The following is a 17,920-nucleotide window of genomic DNA, read 5'->3' as shown; positions in this document are numbered from 1 at the left end:
TGCCTTCAGCTGCCTGGGCCCTAAGCTCTGGAATTCCCTCCCTAAACCTCTCCGCCTCTCTCTCCTCCTTTAAGATGCTCCTTAAAACCGACCTCTTCGACCAAGCTTTTAGTCACCTTGACTAAGCTTTTCGTCACCTATCCTTATGTGGTTCGGTGTCAGATTTTGTTTGACGATCGCTTTGGGACATTAAAGGCGCTATATAAATACAACTTGTTGCAGGCTCTGGTCACTAGGTGCCGCTGTGGAGCAAGTTTCCGAAGTCTCTCATCCAACTCCGCCACCATCTTGTGTATAACAACCACTTGTATTCATTAACTTCCCCGGAGCAGAGGCCTTGGGCAAGTTACTGGTACAGAGAGCTGTATAAATAGCTGAAACGGTGAGTGTCCTTGTAACACACACAGCAAATTATTTTTGTTTCACACCCTTGTCCAAGTGTCATATGATACAAACATCACAAAACAGGTCACCTGCCACGATGGAAATCTGTCGGCCTGCAATCTCTAGCTGCATTCAGAGCTAATCAAATCTGCTCACAGATAGCTGTATGGGAGAAAACTGAATGCCGCCCTGGGCAAATAAAGCAATAAGAGTTTGAGCCTCGCGCTTCTAGTTTGATGTAATCTTGAGTATCTCCCCCTCCTCTTTCTCACTTTTTAATATATTTGTTCATGGGATGTGGGCGTCGCTGGCAAGGCCGGCACTTATTGCCCATCTATAGTTGCCCTTGAGAAGGTGGTGGTGAGCCGCCTTCTTGAACCGCTGCAGTCCGTGTGGTGAAGGTGCTCCCACAGTGCTGTTAGGGAGGGAGTTCCAGGAGTTTGACCCAGCGACGATGAAGGAACGGCCGATATATTTCTAAGTCAGGATGGTGTGTGACTTGGAGGGGAACTTGGAGGTGGTGGTGTTCCCGTGCGCCTGCTGCCCTTGTCCTTCCAGGTGGAAGAGGCCGCGGGTTTGGGAGGTGCTGCCGAAGAAGCCTTGGCGAGTTGCTGCAGTGCATCTTGTAGATGGTACACACTGCAGCCACGGTGCGCCGGTGGTGGAGGGAGTGAATGTTTAAGGTGGTGGATGGGGTGCCAATCAAGCGGGCTGCTTTGTCCTGGATGGTGTCGAGTTTCTTGAGTGTTGTTGGAGCTGCACTCATCCAGGCAAGTGGAGAGTATTCCAGCACACTCCTGACTTGTGCCTTGTAGATGGTGGAAAGGCTTTGGGGAGTCAGGAGGTGAGACACTCGCCGCAGAATACCCAGCCTCTGACCTCATGTTGCCACAGTATTTATGTGGCTGGTCCAGTTAAGTTTCTGGTCAATGGTGACCCCTAGGATATTGATCTTACACACTCTTACTTTCTCGATTCTCTTTCCTGTTCTGCTTTCACGCTCTTTCCTCCTTCGATTTATCTGTATTTCTCTCTCTCCTTTTCTCTTTTCTGCTCTCTGTATCTCTCTTCAACAATGTGCATTTATATAGCACCATCAATGTAGAATAAACAACCCAAAGGACTTCACAGGTGCAATCAATAAATGGACACCTTCCTCGCTCACAGTCCAGTTTCTCATTCACCAAGGTCTGTGTGATACCAGTAATCAGTTCATGGGCCTGTGTGACCGTACAAAGGGTCATTTCATCAATGTTGGTTACTCCCATCGCTCACCATCAACTTCTCTTACGCTTTCTGTTGATCTCCGAGCTTCTCTTCTCCATCAGGTTTAATTGTCTTTCATATTTCTTACTCTGCTCCCTATTAATAAACGTTTTTGTAATGTACTTGTCTCCCTTGTACAGTTCTAATTTATATTCTTTGTTATTTTCCCTTTCACTCTTCATTGTTATTCCCTATTTCATTCTCCCTCTCATTTTGTCATTTCCTCCTTTTAATTCTTCTCTCGTTCCTATTTTCCTTCTTCTTCCTTTCCTCATTTCTTTCCTTTCTTCTGCTCTTCCCTCTCCCTCCCCCTCACTCTTTCAACCTCTCCCTCTCCACCCTCTCCCTCTCTACCTCTCTCCCTCCCTCCCTCCCTCTCCCTCTCCATCTCCCTCCCCCTCTCCCTCCCTCTCTCTCTCCTCCCTCCCTCTCTCTCCTCACCCTCTCCTCCCCCTCTCCTCCCTCTCCCTCCCTCCCCTTCCCTCCCTCTCCCCCTCCCTCCCCCTCCCTCTCCCCCTCCACCCTCCCCCCCCTCCTCTCCCCTCTCCCCCCCCCCCTCTCTGTCTATCTCGCTCACTGCCTGTAACCTGACCCAGGTTGGCGAAGGGCGGGTAATGAATTACTTACAAGCTCTGGTACATCAGGGCTGGAAGGAGATGTACATGTTGTAGATATTGATGCTGACACTCCGGCTGCCTGTCTGAAAACTCCGACAACCTTTGGTGCAGCCCCAGCAGACAGAGGTGATGTAATACGGGCTTCCAATCACAAATAAATAGACTCTCTGCGGAGATCAGGTTCCAGACTGGACTGCAATGTCACAACGAGTGAGATTAAAATCATTCCAGAGGCAGTAATGCAATCGACCTCACTGATAGTCATTTTATTTTCCCGAGTAATATCCCCCTTGGACTTTCCTGCCACTGATCATCTGATCAAGGTCCATCTTCGCTGGGAGTGCGGAGAGCAGATTGGCAAACCCTTCACTTCCCACCCTTTCCCTCCTCCGTTGACTGTTCCTCTCTTGGTCCTCATGAGCTCAAACTCTCTTCCTCCTCCCTATATCTTCACTGTGTTGTAACCAAGACTTCTTGTACCATCTCCAGCTCACTCCTTCTCACAAACCTCAAGGATGTGACTTACGTAGAATGTACCGCACGGAACCAGCCCATTCGGCCCAACTGGCCCGTGCCGGTGTTTATGCTCCACACGAGCCTCCTCCCACCCCTTTTCATCTCAGCCCATCAGCATAACCATCTATTCCTTTCTCCCTCATCTAGCTTAACTTCTTTAGGTTTTAAGAACATAAGAAATAGGAGCAGGAGTCGGCCATACGGCCCCTCGAGCCTGCTCCGCCATTCAATAAGATCATGGCTGATCATCGACCTCATCTCCACTTTCCCGCCCGCTCCCCATATCCCATAATTCCCCTAGAGTCCAAAAATCTATCGATCTCAGCCTTGAATATACTCAACGACTCAGCATTCACAGCCCTCTGGGGCAGAGAATTCCAAAGATTCACAACCCTCTGAGTGAAGAAATTCCTCCTCATCTCCTCATTATCCTGAGACTCTGCCCCCTGGTTCTAGACTCTCCAGCCAGGGGGAAACAACCTCTCAGCATCTACCCTGTCAATCCCCCTCAGAATCTTGTATGTTTCAATGAGATCACCTCTCATTCTTCTAAACTCCAGAGAGTATTGGCCCATTCTACACAATCTCTCATAGGACAGCCCCCTCATCCCAGGAATCAATCAATTTCTTATGTTTACCCAGAGAGTGGTGCGAATGTGGAACTCGCTACCACAGGGAGTGGTTGAGGCGAATAGCATTTAAGGGGAAGCTAGATAAGTACACGAGGGAGAAAGGAATAGAAGGTTATGTTGATGGGGTGAGATGAAATGGGGTGGGAGGAGGCTCGTGTGGAGCATAAACACCGGCACGGACCAGTTGGGTCGAATGGCCTGTTTCTGTGCTGCACATTCGATGTCAGCCTACCCTTAAATGCATCTATACTATTCTTCTCCTTCATCCTCTGGCCAAAATTCCCCAGCTCACACTTACCTATATTGACATGAATTTGCCATTTACGCGCTCGTTCTGCAAGCTTATTAGCAACGTCTTGTATTTTGTCGCAGTCCTCCTCCGTATTGACCAAACCCCCCCCGCCCCCGCCCCCCCCCCCCCGCAGTTTGGTGTCACCTCCCTCGATCTTCCCTTCCTCCTCCTAAGTTACTAGTTTTTCCCCAAATCTTAAGCTCGCTGTTACTCAAACACGAGCTCTTGATCTTCTCTCCGACTCTTACTTTTTGCCCAAACATGGCGCTGACCTGGACTTGTGGGCCTCGGCCGTTCAACTGAGTTTCAAATCAGAAGTTACGTGAACTATTGCCGTCGCAAACTGGTGATGCATAGAAACATAGAAGATAGGAGCAGGAGTCGGCCATTCGGCCCCTCGAGCCTGCTCCGCCATTCAATGCACTTCTTGGCTGATTATCCAAATTCAGTACCCTGTCCCTGCCTTCTCCCCATATCCCTTGATCCCTTTAGCCTTAAGAAATATATCCAACTCCTTCTTGAATATATTTAATGAATTGGCCTCTACTGCCTTCTGTGGTAGAGAATTCCACAGGTTCACCACTCTCTGGGTGAAGAAATTCCTCCTCATTTCAGTCCTAAATGGCTTACCCCTTATCCTTAGACTATGACCCCTGGTTCTGGACTCCCAGCCATCGGGAACATCCTTCCTGCATCTAGTCTGTCTAGTCCTGTTAGAATTTTATAAGTTTCAATGAGATCCCCTCTCATTCTTCTAAACTCCAGCGAATAGGCGGCCAACCACTGCTTCAAATAAGAACCGAGGAGGTTGGGAGTAAGAATTGCGGTCAGACAGAACTTATTTGCCCAAAGGGTAATTTAAGTTGCAGAATAAGGTTGGAACGTTAAAGGGGAAAGTGTACAAATAAACAGTGCCAAACATCCGCAAAGTTTAAAATGTAATAATAGCATTAAAGCTACATTCAGTTTAAATAGAATTCTTACATAAGAACCAACATCACTAAAACAGGTGATCCGGTCATTATCACAGTGCTGTGTGTGGGAGCTTGCTGTGCGCAAATTGGCTGCCGTGTTCCCTACATTGCAACAGTGACAGCATTTCAAAAAGTACTTCATTGGGTGTGAAGCGCTTTGGGATGTCCTGAGGTGAAAGGCTTTATAGAAACGCAAGTTCTTTTCTTTATAATGTGTATTTGATAGCGATCTTCCAATTTTTATGGTACATAAGATCATAAGACGTAGGAACAGGAATAGGTCATTTGGCCCCTCGAGCCTGCTCCGCCATTCAATAATGGTCAAGAAGGAATTGCACGTGCTTCTGCAGAGAGGAACGCTTGATGGAGCCGCTGAGCAGGTGGGTAGGCGAAAATGGGAAGACTTGCATTTCTATAGCGCCTTTTCACGACTTCAGGATGTCCCAAAGCCCTTCACCAGCCAGTATCCCACTCCAGAGACTTGACCACATAATCTCGGGAGCACCGCACTGTCGGAGGCGCCGGCTTTCGGATGAGACGTTAAACCGAGGCCGCGTCTGCTCTCTCGGGTGTCTGTAAAAGATCCCACGGCCACTGTTGCAAGGAAGAGCCGGGGGGAGTTCTCCCCGGTGTCCTGGGGCCAATATTTATCCCTCAACCAACATCACCAAAAAAAAAATATAGATGATCTGGTCATTATCTCATTGCTGTTTGTGGGAGCTTGCTGTGCGCAAATTGGCTGCTGCGTTTCCTACATTACAACAGCGACTACATTTTCAAAATTTAATTGGCTGCAAAGCGCTTTGGGACATCCTGAGGTCATGAAAACTCGCTGGAGTTTAGAAGAATGAGAGGGGATCTCATTGAAACTTATAAAATTCTAACAGGTCTAGACAGACTAGATGCAGGAAGGATGTTCCCGATGGCGGGGGAGTCCAGAACCAGGGGTCACAGTCTAAGGATAAGGGGGTAAGCCATTTCGGACAGAGATGAGGAGGAATTTCTTCACCCAGAGAGTGGTGAACCTGTGGAATTCTCTACCACAGAAGGCAGTAGAGGCCAATACATTAAATATATTCGAGAAAGAGTTGGATATATTTCTTAAGGCTAAAGGGATCAAGGGATATGGGGAGAAGGCAGGGACAGGGTACTGAATTTGGATGATCAGCCATGATCTCATTGAATGGCGGAGCAGGCTCGAGGGGCCGAATGGCCTACTCCTGCTCCTATCTTCTATGTTTCTATGAAAGGTGCTATAGAAATCCAAATCTTTCTTTCCTGGTCCCGATAACCAGCCAGTGACCTCTGACAGACAGCACCGTGGGGGAGGGGGGGGGTGGGGGACAGACATTGGGGTCAGGTTACAGCTGCGAAGCTCTTCTTCGGAGCCCCCCCCCCCCCACCGCCCCGATGGTCGATTAGCCCTCGACGCTCGCTGCCTATTCTCCCGTGCGAGGAGGGTCTGCTCGAGTGAGACGAACCGAGAAAGAGTCAGCTTCTTCTCTGGGGTGCGTAGAGGAACTGGGTTTAAAAAATACAAGATGGAGGCTCGCGAGAGCTGGGCAATGGCCGGGTTCCCAGATGAAGAATGAGCAGACAAAGAAAATAGGGGGGGAAGGAGAAAGCGAGATTGGGAAGAAGGGAATCCGAAGATGGCTGCTTAAGAGCTTGAAAATGCCTCTTGATATAATGTATGTCCCTCTATAAGCTCAGGCTCAGGAGGGACGCTAAGAGCTGCACAATAAGCTTGATCTACTAATTCTCTAAGCCTTTTGTAAAGTGTTGACCTGCTCCCCCCCCCTTGCAGCAACATTGTGCTATTGAGCGAAACAGAAAGCTCCAAACCCCATTCTGTTTCTGTGTGAAAACGGCAGCTTAGTCTCCACGGCAACCATGACTCATGGGAACCGATGCTTTCGTGAAATGTTCCAGTTCCTTCCAAGGCGATTAGACAAAAAAAAAGAGAGACAGAATCTGCTGCCTGTAGCCCAAGTCCCGTTCTCCCAGCACCCCCTCTGTGCTCGCTGACCTACATTGGCAGCCGGTCTGGCAACACCTCCATCTTAAAATTCGCATTCTCGTGTTCGGATCCCTCCACGGTCTCACCCCCCCTCCCCTCTCCCTATCTCTGTAACTTCTTCCAGCCCCACAGCGTCCCCCCTCCCCCCGCCGAGATCTCTGCGTTCCTCCAATTCTGGCCTCTTGCACATCACCAATTTTTCTTCACCTTCGTCGGCCGTGCCTTCAGCTGCCTGGGCCCTAAGCTCTGGAATTCCCTGCCTAAACCTCGCCACCTCTCTCTCCTCCATTAAAACCCTCCTTAAAACCTACCTCTTTGACCAGGTCACCTGTCCAAATATCTCCTTATGTGGCTGGGTGTCAAATTTTGTTTGATAATCGCTCCCGTGAAGCGCCCTGGGACGTTTTACTATGTTGAAGGCGCTATATCCACTTCGGTGGCAAAAACAGGAAGGCGGATTATTATCTGAACGGCAATAGATTGGGAAAAGGGGAAGTGCAACGAGACCCGGGTGTCCTTGTGCACCAGTCGCTGAAGGTAAGCATGCAGGTGCAGCAGGCGGTTAAGAAGGCAAATGGTATGTTGGCCTTCGTAGTGAGAGGGTTCGAGTACAGGAACAAGGATGTCTTGCTGCAGTTGTACAGGGCCTTGGTGAGACCACACCTTGAGTATTGTGTGCAGTTTTGGTCGCCTTATCTGAGGAAGGATGTTCTTGCCATGGAGGGAGTGCAGCGAAGATTCACCAGACTGATACCTGGGATGTGAGGAATGACGTATGAAGAGAGATTGGGTCGATTAGTGGAATTCTCTTCCACACAGGGCAGTTGAGGCCAATTCATTAAATATATTCAAGAAGGAGTTAGATATATTTCTTAAGGCTAAAGGGATCAAGGGATATGGTGAGAAAGCAGGGACAGGGTACTGAATTTGAATGATCAGCCATGATCTCATTAAATGGCGGAGCAGGCTCGAGGGGCCGAATGGCCTACTCCTGCTCCTATCTTCTATGTTTCTATATAAAGGCAAGTTGTTGTTGTTGAGACAGCAGGGTCAGAGTGACACTGTGGCGTGCTCACCGTGAGGTGGACCTACAGTGGGGATGGCGAATTCGTGACTCATCGAAACTACTCAATGCTGGTCCTTTGATGGCTTAGGGGAGCATGTCCAAAGAGTCGCTGAGCCACACAGACCAAGACCGACCCGAGGTCCCTCCCCCCCAACCTGTTGAGTGTTAAATGATCTCAGCCAAGCAGCGTGACAAGCGGTCTCGACGTCCTTAGGTTAGGGAGTGCAAAAATCAGGGAGCGATCCTTATCCAGTGACCCCTTTGGGGGGGGGGGGGAATGGTGATCTGACTGTGATGCCCTCAGTAGTTAAATAGCCACATGGACGAGGTGCTGGGGGCCAATTGGCAAGCTGGCAGCCATCGAACACCAACCCATCTCAAGACAGCACGTCCAGAGGCAGTAGAAAGAAAGAAAGGTTGCATTTCTATGGCGCCTTTTAGGACGTCCCAAAGCGCTTTACAGCCAATGAAGTACTTTCTGAAGTGTAGTCACTGTTGTAATGTAGGAAACGCGGCAGCCAATTTGCGCACAGCAAGCTCCCACAAACAGCAAAGTGATGATGACCAGATAATCTGTTTTTAGCGATGTTAGTTGAGGGATAAATATTGGCCCCACGATACCGGGGATAACTCCCCCTGCTCTTCTTCGAATAGTGGCCGTGGGATCTTTTATGGGCAGCACGGTGGCATAGTGGTTAGCACTGTTGCCTCACAGCGCCAGGGACCCGGGTTCAAATCCGGCCTCGGGTGACTGTCTGTGTGGAGTTTGCACATTCTCCCCGTGTTTGTGTGGGTTTCCTCCGGGTGCTCCGGTTTCCTCCCACAGTCCAAAGATGTGCGGGTTAGGTTGATTGGCCATGATAAAAATTGGCCCTTAGTGTTAGGGGGGATTAAATACGTGGGGTTACGGGGATGGCTGTCGGTGTAGGGACCGGGTGCTAGGGTTTGGATGATCAGCCATGATCTCGTTGAATGGCGGAGCAGGCTCGAAGGGCCGAATGGCCTACTCCTGCTCCTAGTTTCTATGTTTCTATGTTTATGTCCACCTGAGAGAGCAGACGGGCCCTCGGTTTAATCTGAAAGACAGCACCTCTGACAGTGCAGCACTCCCTTAGTACTGCAGTGGGAGTGACGAGCACAAAATCTAGGCTAAGTCTCTGGAGTGGGGCTTGAACCCACGAGCTCCTGACTCTCGGGCGAGAGTGCTGCCCACCGAGCCACATACGTGAAAACCGATACACAGCTGGCCCCTTCGGAAGGAGAAAAGGCCGGTTAGCTTTTCGGGAGGGGTCCCTAACGTGTAACGTAACGTTACTAGCGTTTGGTCAAGGGGCACGATCCCCTGAGCGAAGAGTTGCCCGAAGGACATCGGGAGGCTCCGTGCAGCCACCGTGTGTCATAACCTTAAAATCAGAGCTGGGGTGATGTCAGGGGGCACTTCTTCACACAAAGGGTAGCGGAAATCTGGAACTCTCCCCTCAAAAAGCTGTTGCGACTAGGTGAGGTGGGGGGGGTCAATAAAAAATGTCAAAACTGGGTATTAAGGCTTACGGAACCAAGGCAGGTAGATAGAGCTAAGGTACAGATCAGCCATGATCTCACTGAATGGCGGAACAGGCTCGAGGGGCTGAATGGCCTCCTCCCATTCCTACGTACCGGGAAGTGCGCCCAGTGTTGCTCGCGTGGCGCGGAGCTGCGGTGTGCCCCGTCCTCCTGCCGCGGCTCTGCCCCCTTGGCATTGCCCTCTTATTGGCGGGCGGGCGAGAAGAGAGAGGGGAGCTTCCCACGGCCGGTCAGGTTGTGAACGGGGGACGAAGCTTGTTTACGAGGAGTGCCTGGTGAAGCGGGCGGGCGGGCAGTAAATGGCCCTCGGCCCTCTTGCGACTACCAGTGCTGTGCTATTTCCGGAGCAGTTCAGTGTCTTTGAATAGCTCGATCTGACAATCCCTGGTGAGCTTCCAGACACACATTAGTTTTAACCGTTTGTTAGTCTTTCTGGTACCCAGTCCGACAGCACTGATCGCAAAGTTTCACTGACCTTGACATCAAGAAAGAGAAACTATTTCTATTTCACAAATCCGAGGGATTGCTGGACTTGCAGAGTCAGCATGCAAACAAAAGGTCGCTTCCTGTACTTCTGAGTTTCAAAATCATGAAGGCTCTAGACAGAGTAGGTCGAGAGAAACTGTTCCCATTTGCGGAAGGGTCGAGAACCAGAGAACACAGATTAAAGGTGATTCTTCTTCTTCTTAGGCAGCCCCTCGGAACCGAGGATGACTTGCTTCCACATTAAAAATGAGTTCTCAGGCGACTGATGAGTCCAATGTGGGACCTACAGTCTCTGTCACAGGTGGGGCAGACGGTGGTTGAAGGGGCGGGTGGGTGTGGGGTGCTTGGGTTGACGTGCGCTCCTTGCGCTGTCTGCGCTTGGCTTCCCGCTTGCTCCCGGCGAAGAGACTCGAGGTGTTCGGTGCCTTCCCGGATGCTTCTCCTCCACTTTGTGTGGTCTTGGGCCAGGGATTCCCAGGTGTCGGTGGGGATGTTACACTTTTTCAAGGAGGCTTTGAGGGTGTCCTTGAAGCGTTTCCTCTGCCCACCTGGGGCTCTCTTGCCGTGTCGGAGCTCCGAGTAGAGCGCTTGTTTTGGGAGTCTCGTGTCGGGCATGTGGACGATGTGACCCGTCCATCGGAGCTGATCGAGCGTGGTCAAAGCTTCGATGCTGAGGATGTTGGCCTGAGCGAGAACACTGACGTTGGTGCGCCTATCCTGCCAATGGATTTGCAGGATCTTGCGGAAGCAGCGTTGGTGGTACCTCTCCAGTGCTTTGAGGTGCCTGCTGTACATGGTGCCAGGAGCTAAAGGTGATTGGCAGAAGAACCAAAGGCAACATGAGGAAAAACTTTTTTACACAGCGAGTGGTGAGGATCTGCATTGCACTGCCTGAGAGGAGAGGCAGACTCGATCACGGCTTTCAAAAGGGACTTGGATAAGCACCTGAAGGAAAAAACTTTGCAGTGCTGCGGGGAAAGGACGGGCGGGGGAGTGGGACTAGCTGAAGTGCTCTTGCAGACAGCCAGCATGGGCTCATCGGGACTACAAGGTAGATGCAGAGAGGATGTTTCCCCTTGTGGGGAAATCTACAACTCGGGGGCAGAGTTTCAGAATAAAGGGTCACCCTTTTAGAACTGAGATGAGGAGGAATTTCTTCTCTCAGAGGGTCGTAAATCTGTGGAATTCTCTGCCCCAGAGAGCCGTGGAGGCTGGGTCATTAAATACATTTAAGGTGGAGATAGACAGGTTTTTGCAAGGTAAGGGAGTGAAGGGTTATGGGGAGCGGGCGGGGAAGTGGCTTTGAGCCCAAGATCAGCCATGATCTTATTGAATGGTGGAGCAGGCTCGAGGGCCCAATGGCCTATTCCTGCTCCTGTTTCTTATGTTCTTAATGGCCTCCTTCCGTGCAGTAACCATTGTATGATTCTACTGATATCTGTTCCGATTTTAGTTTATTGCCAATCCCTAGGCCTTCCACCACACCTTGTCCCATCAGCAGGTGAACCTTCCCATCAATTCTCCTGCATTCGGTAGGGGTCCTGCGCAGTCTTTTCTCTTGGGTGGGCCTTGCTGGTTCCTTCCCAGTCCTGCCCTTGCTGGAGAGTAATAGGTTGCTATGGAAGCACGGCTATCCCAACATTCACAGCAATTATGAAAGTCCTCAATTAAAACCGCGAGGCTTTCATGTCCACAATGAACGCTACCATCTGCTCTGCCATCAACAGCAAGAGAATGCTGCAGGGCATGTGAAGAGAGAGAGAGAGACAGAGAGGGAAAGCAGGAGAGGGAAAGGGAAGATGAAGAACGCATTGAGGAGTGGAATGTCGCCCTGTGTCATGGGGTCAGCCTTGTCAGCCCGTGGTTCAGTGGGCAGCACCCTCGCCTCTGAGTCAGAAGGTTGTGGGTTCGAGTCCCACTCCAGAGACTCGAGCACAAATCCAGGCCGACACTCCCAGTGCCAGTGCTGAGGGAGTGCTGCACTGTCGGAGGTGCTGTCTTTCGGATGAGACGTGAAACCGAGGCCCCGTCTGCCCTCTCGGGTGGATGTAAAAGATCCCACGGCCACTATTTCGAAGAAGAGCAGGGGGGAGTTCTCCCCGGTGTCCTGGTGCCGATATTTATCCCTCAACCAACATCACTATTGATGATTTGGTCATTATCACATTGCTGTTTGTGGGATCTTGCTGTGTGCAGTTTGGCTGCCGCGTTTCCCACATTACAACAGTGACCACACTTCAAAAAAAAGTACTTCATTGGCTGTAAAGCGCTTTGGGACGTCCTGAGGTCGTGAAAGGCGCTACAGAAATGCAAGTTCTTTTTATATCTCTACTGCTGCCAGTGGCGTTCCCGGTGTAATTAATAATCCCGGGATTTCTGAAGCTCCATCTGCCATTACATCCAAATGTTGGTGCTCCCTCCAGTGGCAGCTGTTGGTAACTGCAGAGCGAGTCCACAGGCTCCAGATACTAACCACGGGGACCCCCGGTTACACCGGATATACGGCACAGAAACAGGCCATTCGGCCCAACCAGTCCATGCCGGCGTTTATGCTCCACTCGAGCCTCCTCCCGTCTTTCCTCATCTAACTCTATCATCCTAACCCTCTATTCCTTTCTCCCTCAGATGCTTGTCCAGCCCCCCCTTAAATGCATCGATACTATTCGCCTCAACCACTCCCTGTGGTAGCGAGTTCCACATTCTCCCCACTCTCTGGGTAAAGAAGTTTCTTCTGAATTCCCGATTGGATTTCTTGGTGACTATCTTATATCGATGGCCTCTAGTTATGCTCTTCCCCACAAGTGGAAACATTCTCTCTGTATCCACTCTATCAAAACCTTTCATAATTTTAAAGACCTCTATTAGGTCACCCCTCAGCCTTCTCTTTTCAAGAGAACAGAGTCCCAGCCTGTTCATCCTTTCCTGATATGTATACCCTCGCATTTCTGGTATCATCCCTGTGCTCGGTATTACAAACACGTTCTTTTTAAACAGGTTTGTGATGTCACTTGGCCAATCTTCCCCTTGTATGTTCTGTGAATCTCAACCACCAGGAACTTGGAAAGTTACAAGGCTTTTGGGCCTGGAATGACCGTCTAGTGAATTTCACACACATCAAGCGGAGGGATGTTAGTGCAGGGGAATGGAACACTTCCTCATCACAGGCACTCAGTGTCAGCACCAACCACTCGGGTACAGCACGGGTTAGATACAGAGTAAAGCTCCCTCTACACTGTCCCATCAAACACTCCCAGGGCAGGTACAGCACGGGTTAGATACAGAGTAAAGCTCCCTCTGCACTGTCCCATCAAACACTCCCAGGGCAGGTACAGCACGGGTTAGATACAGAGTAAAGCTCCCTCTACACTGTCCCATCAAACACTCCCAGGGCAGGTACAGCACGGGTTAGATACAGAGTAAAGCTCCCTCTACACTGTCCCATCAAACACTCCCAGGGCAGGTACAGCACAGGTTAGATACAGAGTAAAGCTCCCGCTACACTGTCTCATCAAACACTCCCAGGGCAGGTTACAGCACGGGTTAGATACAGAGTAAAGCTCCCTCTACACTGTCCCATCAAACACTCCCAGAGCAGGTACAGCATGGGTTAGATACAGGGTAAAGCTCCCTCTACACTGTCCCATCAAACACTCCCAGGGCAGGTACAGCACGGGTTAGATACAGAGTAAAGCTCCCTCTACACTGTCCCATCAAACACTCCCAGGGCAGGTACAGCACGGGTTAGATACAGAGTAAAGCTCCATCTACACTGTCCCCATCAAACACTCCCAGGGCAGGTACAGCACGGGGTTAGATACAGAGTAAAGCTCCCTCTACACTGTCCCATCAAACTCTCCCAGGGCAGGTACAGCACGGGTTAGATACAGAGTAAAGCTCCCTCTACACTGTCCCATCAAACACTCGCAGGGCAGGTACAGCACGGGTTAGATACAGAGTAAAGCTCCCTCTACACTGTCCCATCAAACACTCCCAGGGCAGGTACAGCACGGGTTAGATACAGAGTAAAGCTCCATCTACACTGTCCCCCATCAAACACTCCCAGGGCAGGTACAGCACGGGGTTAGATACAGAGTAAAGCTCCCTCTACACTGTCCCATCAAACACTCCCAGGGCAGGTACAGCACGGGTTAGATACAGAGTAAAGCTCCCTCTACACTGTCCCATCAAACACACCCAGGGCAGGTACAGCACGGGTTAGATACAGAGTAAAGCTCCCTCTACACTGTCCCATCAAACACTCCCAGGGCAGGTACAGCACCAGTTAGATACAGAGTAAAGCTCCCTCTACACTGTCCCATCAAACACTCCCAGGGCAGGTACAGCACGGGTTAGATACAGAGTAAAGCTCCCTCTACACTGCCCCATGTGGCTCAGTCTCGGGAGTGCTCCCTGCTCCAATGTCCCCTGACCTACACCAGCTGTCCTGAGAGTGAGAATTCCCAGTTGCTGCCGCATTTGAGGGGGAGGATGGGCTGTGGGCCCAAGCCCACTGCAATCTGGATGTGGATTGTCTCAAACACCATGCCCGTTGCAGCGCTGCACTCAACACCCCCCCCCCCCCCCCCCCCCCAATCCCAGGATGGCAATCTGGGAATCTCTGCTGTCAGCTCGATGAACTGTTCTTCTAAAGAAAAATAACAAAACACCTCGTGACACTAAAAATATGAAGATAAGCATGCAGGTACAGCAGGCGGTTAAGAAGGCAAATGTTGGCCTTCGTAGCGAGAGGGTTTGAGTACAGGAACAAGGATGTCTTGCTGCAGTTGTACAGGGCCTTGGTGAGACCACACCTTGAGTATTGTGTACATATTGGTCACCTTATCTGAGGAAGGATGTTCTTGCCATGGAGAGAGTGCAGCGAAGATTCACCAGACTGATACCTGGGATGGCAGGAATGACGTATGAGGAGAGATTGTGTCGATTGGCCTTGTACTCACTGGAGTTTAGAAGAATGAGAGGGAATTTCATTGAAACTTATAAAATTCTGACAGGACTGGAAAGACTAGATGCAGGAAGGATGTTCCAGATGGTCGGGGAGTCCAGAACCAGGGGTCACAGTCTAAGGATAAGGGGTAAGCCATTTAGGACAGAGATGAGGAGGAATTTCTTCACCCAGAGAGTGGTGAACCTGTGGAATTCTCTACCACAGAAGTCAGTGGAGGCCAATTCATTAAATATATTCAAGAAGGAGTTGGATATATTTCTTAAGGCTAAAGGGATCAAGGGATATGGGGAGAAAGCAGGGACAGGGTACTGAATTTGGATGATCAGCCATGATTGCATTGAATGGCGGAGCAGTTTCGAGGGGCCGAATGGCCTACTCCTGCTCCTATCTTCTATGTTTCTATGTGAGGTGGGGAGGAGAGGCGGATAGTCTTGGAGCGCAAGCACTGAAGTATCTGGGGGATCCATGGCTGGATTTTTGGCCGCCTTGGCCGGAACCTGCCGTGTGGCGCCCCAACCAGTGTTTCCCCTTTAAATTTTATTTTGTGGGTGCGGGGCCCCTTTAAGGGGCTACGCGCAGGAGCGGGGTTTTTCCCGTTTAAAAGCTGGTGAGCCGGCTGCGTGGGAGCCGCAGAGCGCGGTGTGGCCGCGCAGCTTATAAAGGCGCCATTAGCCCCCCAACTCCGACCCTGACCGCGAGCAGCTAATTCGAAGCCAACTGGGACCTCGTGGCTCCGCGCCAGACCAAAAGAGAAAGAAAGACTTGCATTTCTATAGCGTCTTTCATGACCACTGGACGTCCCAAAGCGCTTTACAGCCAATGAAGTACTTTTTGAAGTGTAGTCACTGTTGTAATGTGGGAAACGCGGCAGCCAATTTGTGCACAGCAAGCTCCCACAAACAGCAATGTGATAAATGACCAGATAATCTGTTTTTTTTTTAGTGATGTTGATTGAGGGATAAATATTGGCCCCAGGACATCGGGGAGAACTCCCCTGCTCTTCTTCGAAATAGTGACCCTGGGATCTTTTACGTCCACCTGAGAGAGCAGACGGGGCCTCGGTTTAACGTCTCATCCGAAAGACGGCACCTCCGACAGTGCGGCACTCCCTCAGTACTGCACTGGAGTGTCAGCTTGGGTTTATGTGCTCAAGTGTCTGGAGTGGGACTTGACCCCACAGCCTCCTGACTCCGAGACGAGAGAGTCTGACTCATTGTGGGATGAGCGGGACAATTTTAACCTGAACCGCCCATTGGGAGAATGCCGACATTGGGTGCAATGCTGGCTTCACGCGCTGTCCGGTTTTTGCTCCGTTGAGGTCGATCCTAATCCCGTGGGTTTCCCGCTCGCGGGTTGGGTTGAAATGAGGCCCCGCACGGTGTGGGGATGGTGCCTTGACCCATGGAACCACCAGCTTGTCGCTGCCTCGGTGCGCTCTGTGCTCGCTTCTCCGTGGGAAGCGGTTCCGCCAGGCAATTCTAACCGACATCTCGCCGTTTTTATTTTTGTCTTCCAGGCCAAGCTGATCGTCCCAAACAGCACAGCGGGACTGATCATCGGGAAAGGAGGGGCCACCGTGAAGGCGGTGATGGAGCAGTCCGGGGCCTGGGTTCAGCTGTCCCAGAAGCCGGAAGGCATTAACCTGCAGGAGCGCGTGGTGACGGTGAGCGGCGAGGCCGAGCAGAACCGCAAGGCGGTGGAGCTGATCGTCCAGAAGATCCAGGAGGATCCCCAGAGCGGTAGCTGCCTCAACATCAGCTATGCCAACATCTCCGGCCCCGTCGCCAACTCCAACCCCACCGGCTCCCCGTACGCCAACTCGACGGAGGTGCTGCCGGCTGCCGCCTCGGCGGCAGGGCTGCTGGGGCACGCCAACCTGGCCGGGGTGGCCGGCTTCACCACCGGGCTGTCCGGCTTCACCGGCAACGACCTCCTGGCCATCAGCTCGGCGCTCAACACCTTGGCCAGCTACGGATACAACACCAACTCCCTGGGCCTGGGCCTCAACCCGGCCACTGCCACCGGGGTCCTGGCCGCGGTGGCGGCCAGCGCCAACCCCGCCGCCGCCGCTGCCGCCAACCTCTTGGCCTCCTACGCCAACGAAGCCTCGGCCGGCGCCAACGCCCCCGGGAACGCGGTGGGGACCTTCTCGCTGGGCTCGCTGGCCGCCGCCACCGCTGCCACCAACGGCTACTTCGGCGCCGCCTCGCCGCTGGCGGCCGGCTCCATCCTGGCCGCGGAGAAGCTGGGCGAGGGTGCCAAGGACGTGGTGGAGATCGCGGTGCCGGAGAACCTGGTGGGCGCCATTTTGGGAAAAGGCGGGAAGACGTTGGTCGAGTACCAGGAGTTAACTGGCGCCCGGATTCAGATCTCCAAAAAGGGGGAGTTTATTCCGGGCACGAGGAACCGCAAGGTGACGATCACGGGGACAGCGGCCGCCACTCAGGCGGCGCAGTATTTAATCAGCCAGCGAATCACCTATGAGCAGGGCGTCCGCGCGGCAAACCTGCAGAAAGTTGGGTAAAGAGCCGCAAAAAAACCAGAAAGACAGGTTTCCGTTTTTTTTTAAAAAACTGAAAGGGGCTTATATAGTACTTGATTCTAATTAAAACGTCTTGTATTAATATATTATATGACAACGTCAGAGATCTGTGTATATGTAAATAATGTTTACCATGTGTTTCCATGGAGACCACGTCTTCTGTTGTTTTTTGGTTTTTTTTCCCCCTTCCCCCCTTTTTCTCTCTCTTTGTTTCTCTCTCTTCCCCTCAATCCTTTTCGTGGTGAGTGTTTGTCGTGTTCTGGACTTAACTAAAACATCCTCCTCAGACAGACCGGTGAGCCATCGAGTCCGTCCCTTCCCTCCTCTTTAACCCTCCCATCCCAACTAGGCCCTTCGAAAATCGTCCCCCCTCCCTCCTCTCTCGGGCTGACCGCTCCGATTGGACGGAATGCTGGAGATTTTAGCCACGTGACTTAACCGCCCCTTAAGCCCCCGTCTCCCCCCCCCCCCAAACACACGCCCACCATTGGATGCCCGCCATTGGTCGCCTGACCTGTCCGTCCCGGTCGCGTCCCGCCTCCTCCCCCCCCACCCATTGGACAGGCAGACTCTTCGTTACCCTATTGGATAACTCG

At 51.6% G+C, this 17,920-nt stretch overlaps 1 protein-coding gene across 2 annotated transcripts in view; it reads left to right on the top strand.

The window, feature by feature from the left end:
- The window catches only part of LOC147096768 (RNA-binding protein Nova-1-like), a 162,430-nt gene extending 144,958 nt beyond the window's left edge, over nt 1-17,472 (top strand). For both annotated transcript variants that reach the window (XM_085973384.1, XM_085973385.1), the window contains exon 4: nt 16,299-17,472. In XM_085973384.1, the coding sequence (XP_085829510.1) occupies nt 16,299-17,306 (1,008 nt within the window). In that variant the 3' untranslated portion in view covers nt 17,307-17,472. The remainder of the gene's footprint in view (nt 1-16,298) is intronic.
- Nucleotides 17,473-17,920: the final 448 nt, after the last annotated feature.

This window comes from Somniosus microcephalus, chromosome 34, assembly GCF_052327205.1.
Source record: "Somniosus microcephalus isolate GS21.2 chromosome 34, FLI_Smic_1.0, whole genome shotgun sequence".
Taxonomy (NCBI): Eukaryota; Metazoa; Chordata; class Chondrichthyes; order Squaliformes; family Somniosidae; genus Somniosus; species Somniosus microcephalus.
The sequence above is the reverse complement of the archived record's forward strand: the minus strand, read 5'-3'. Positions and strand labels throughout refer to the sequence as shown.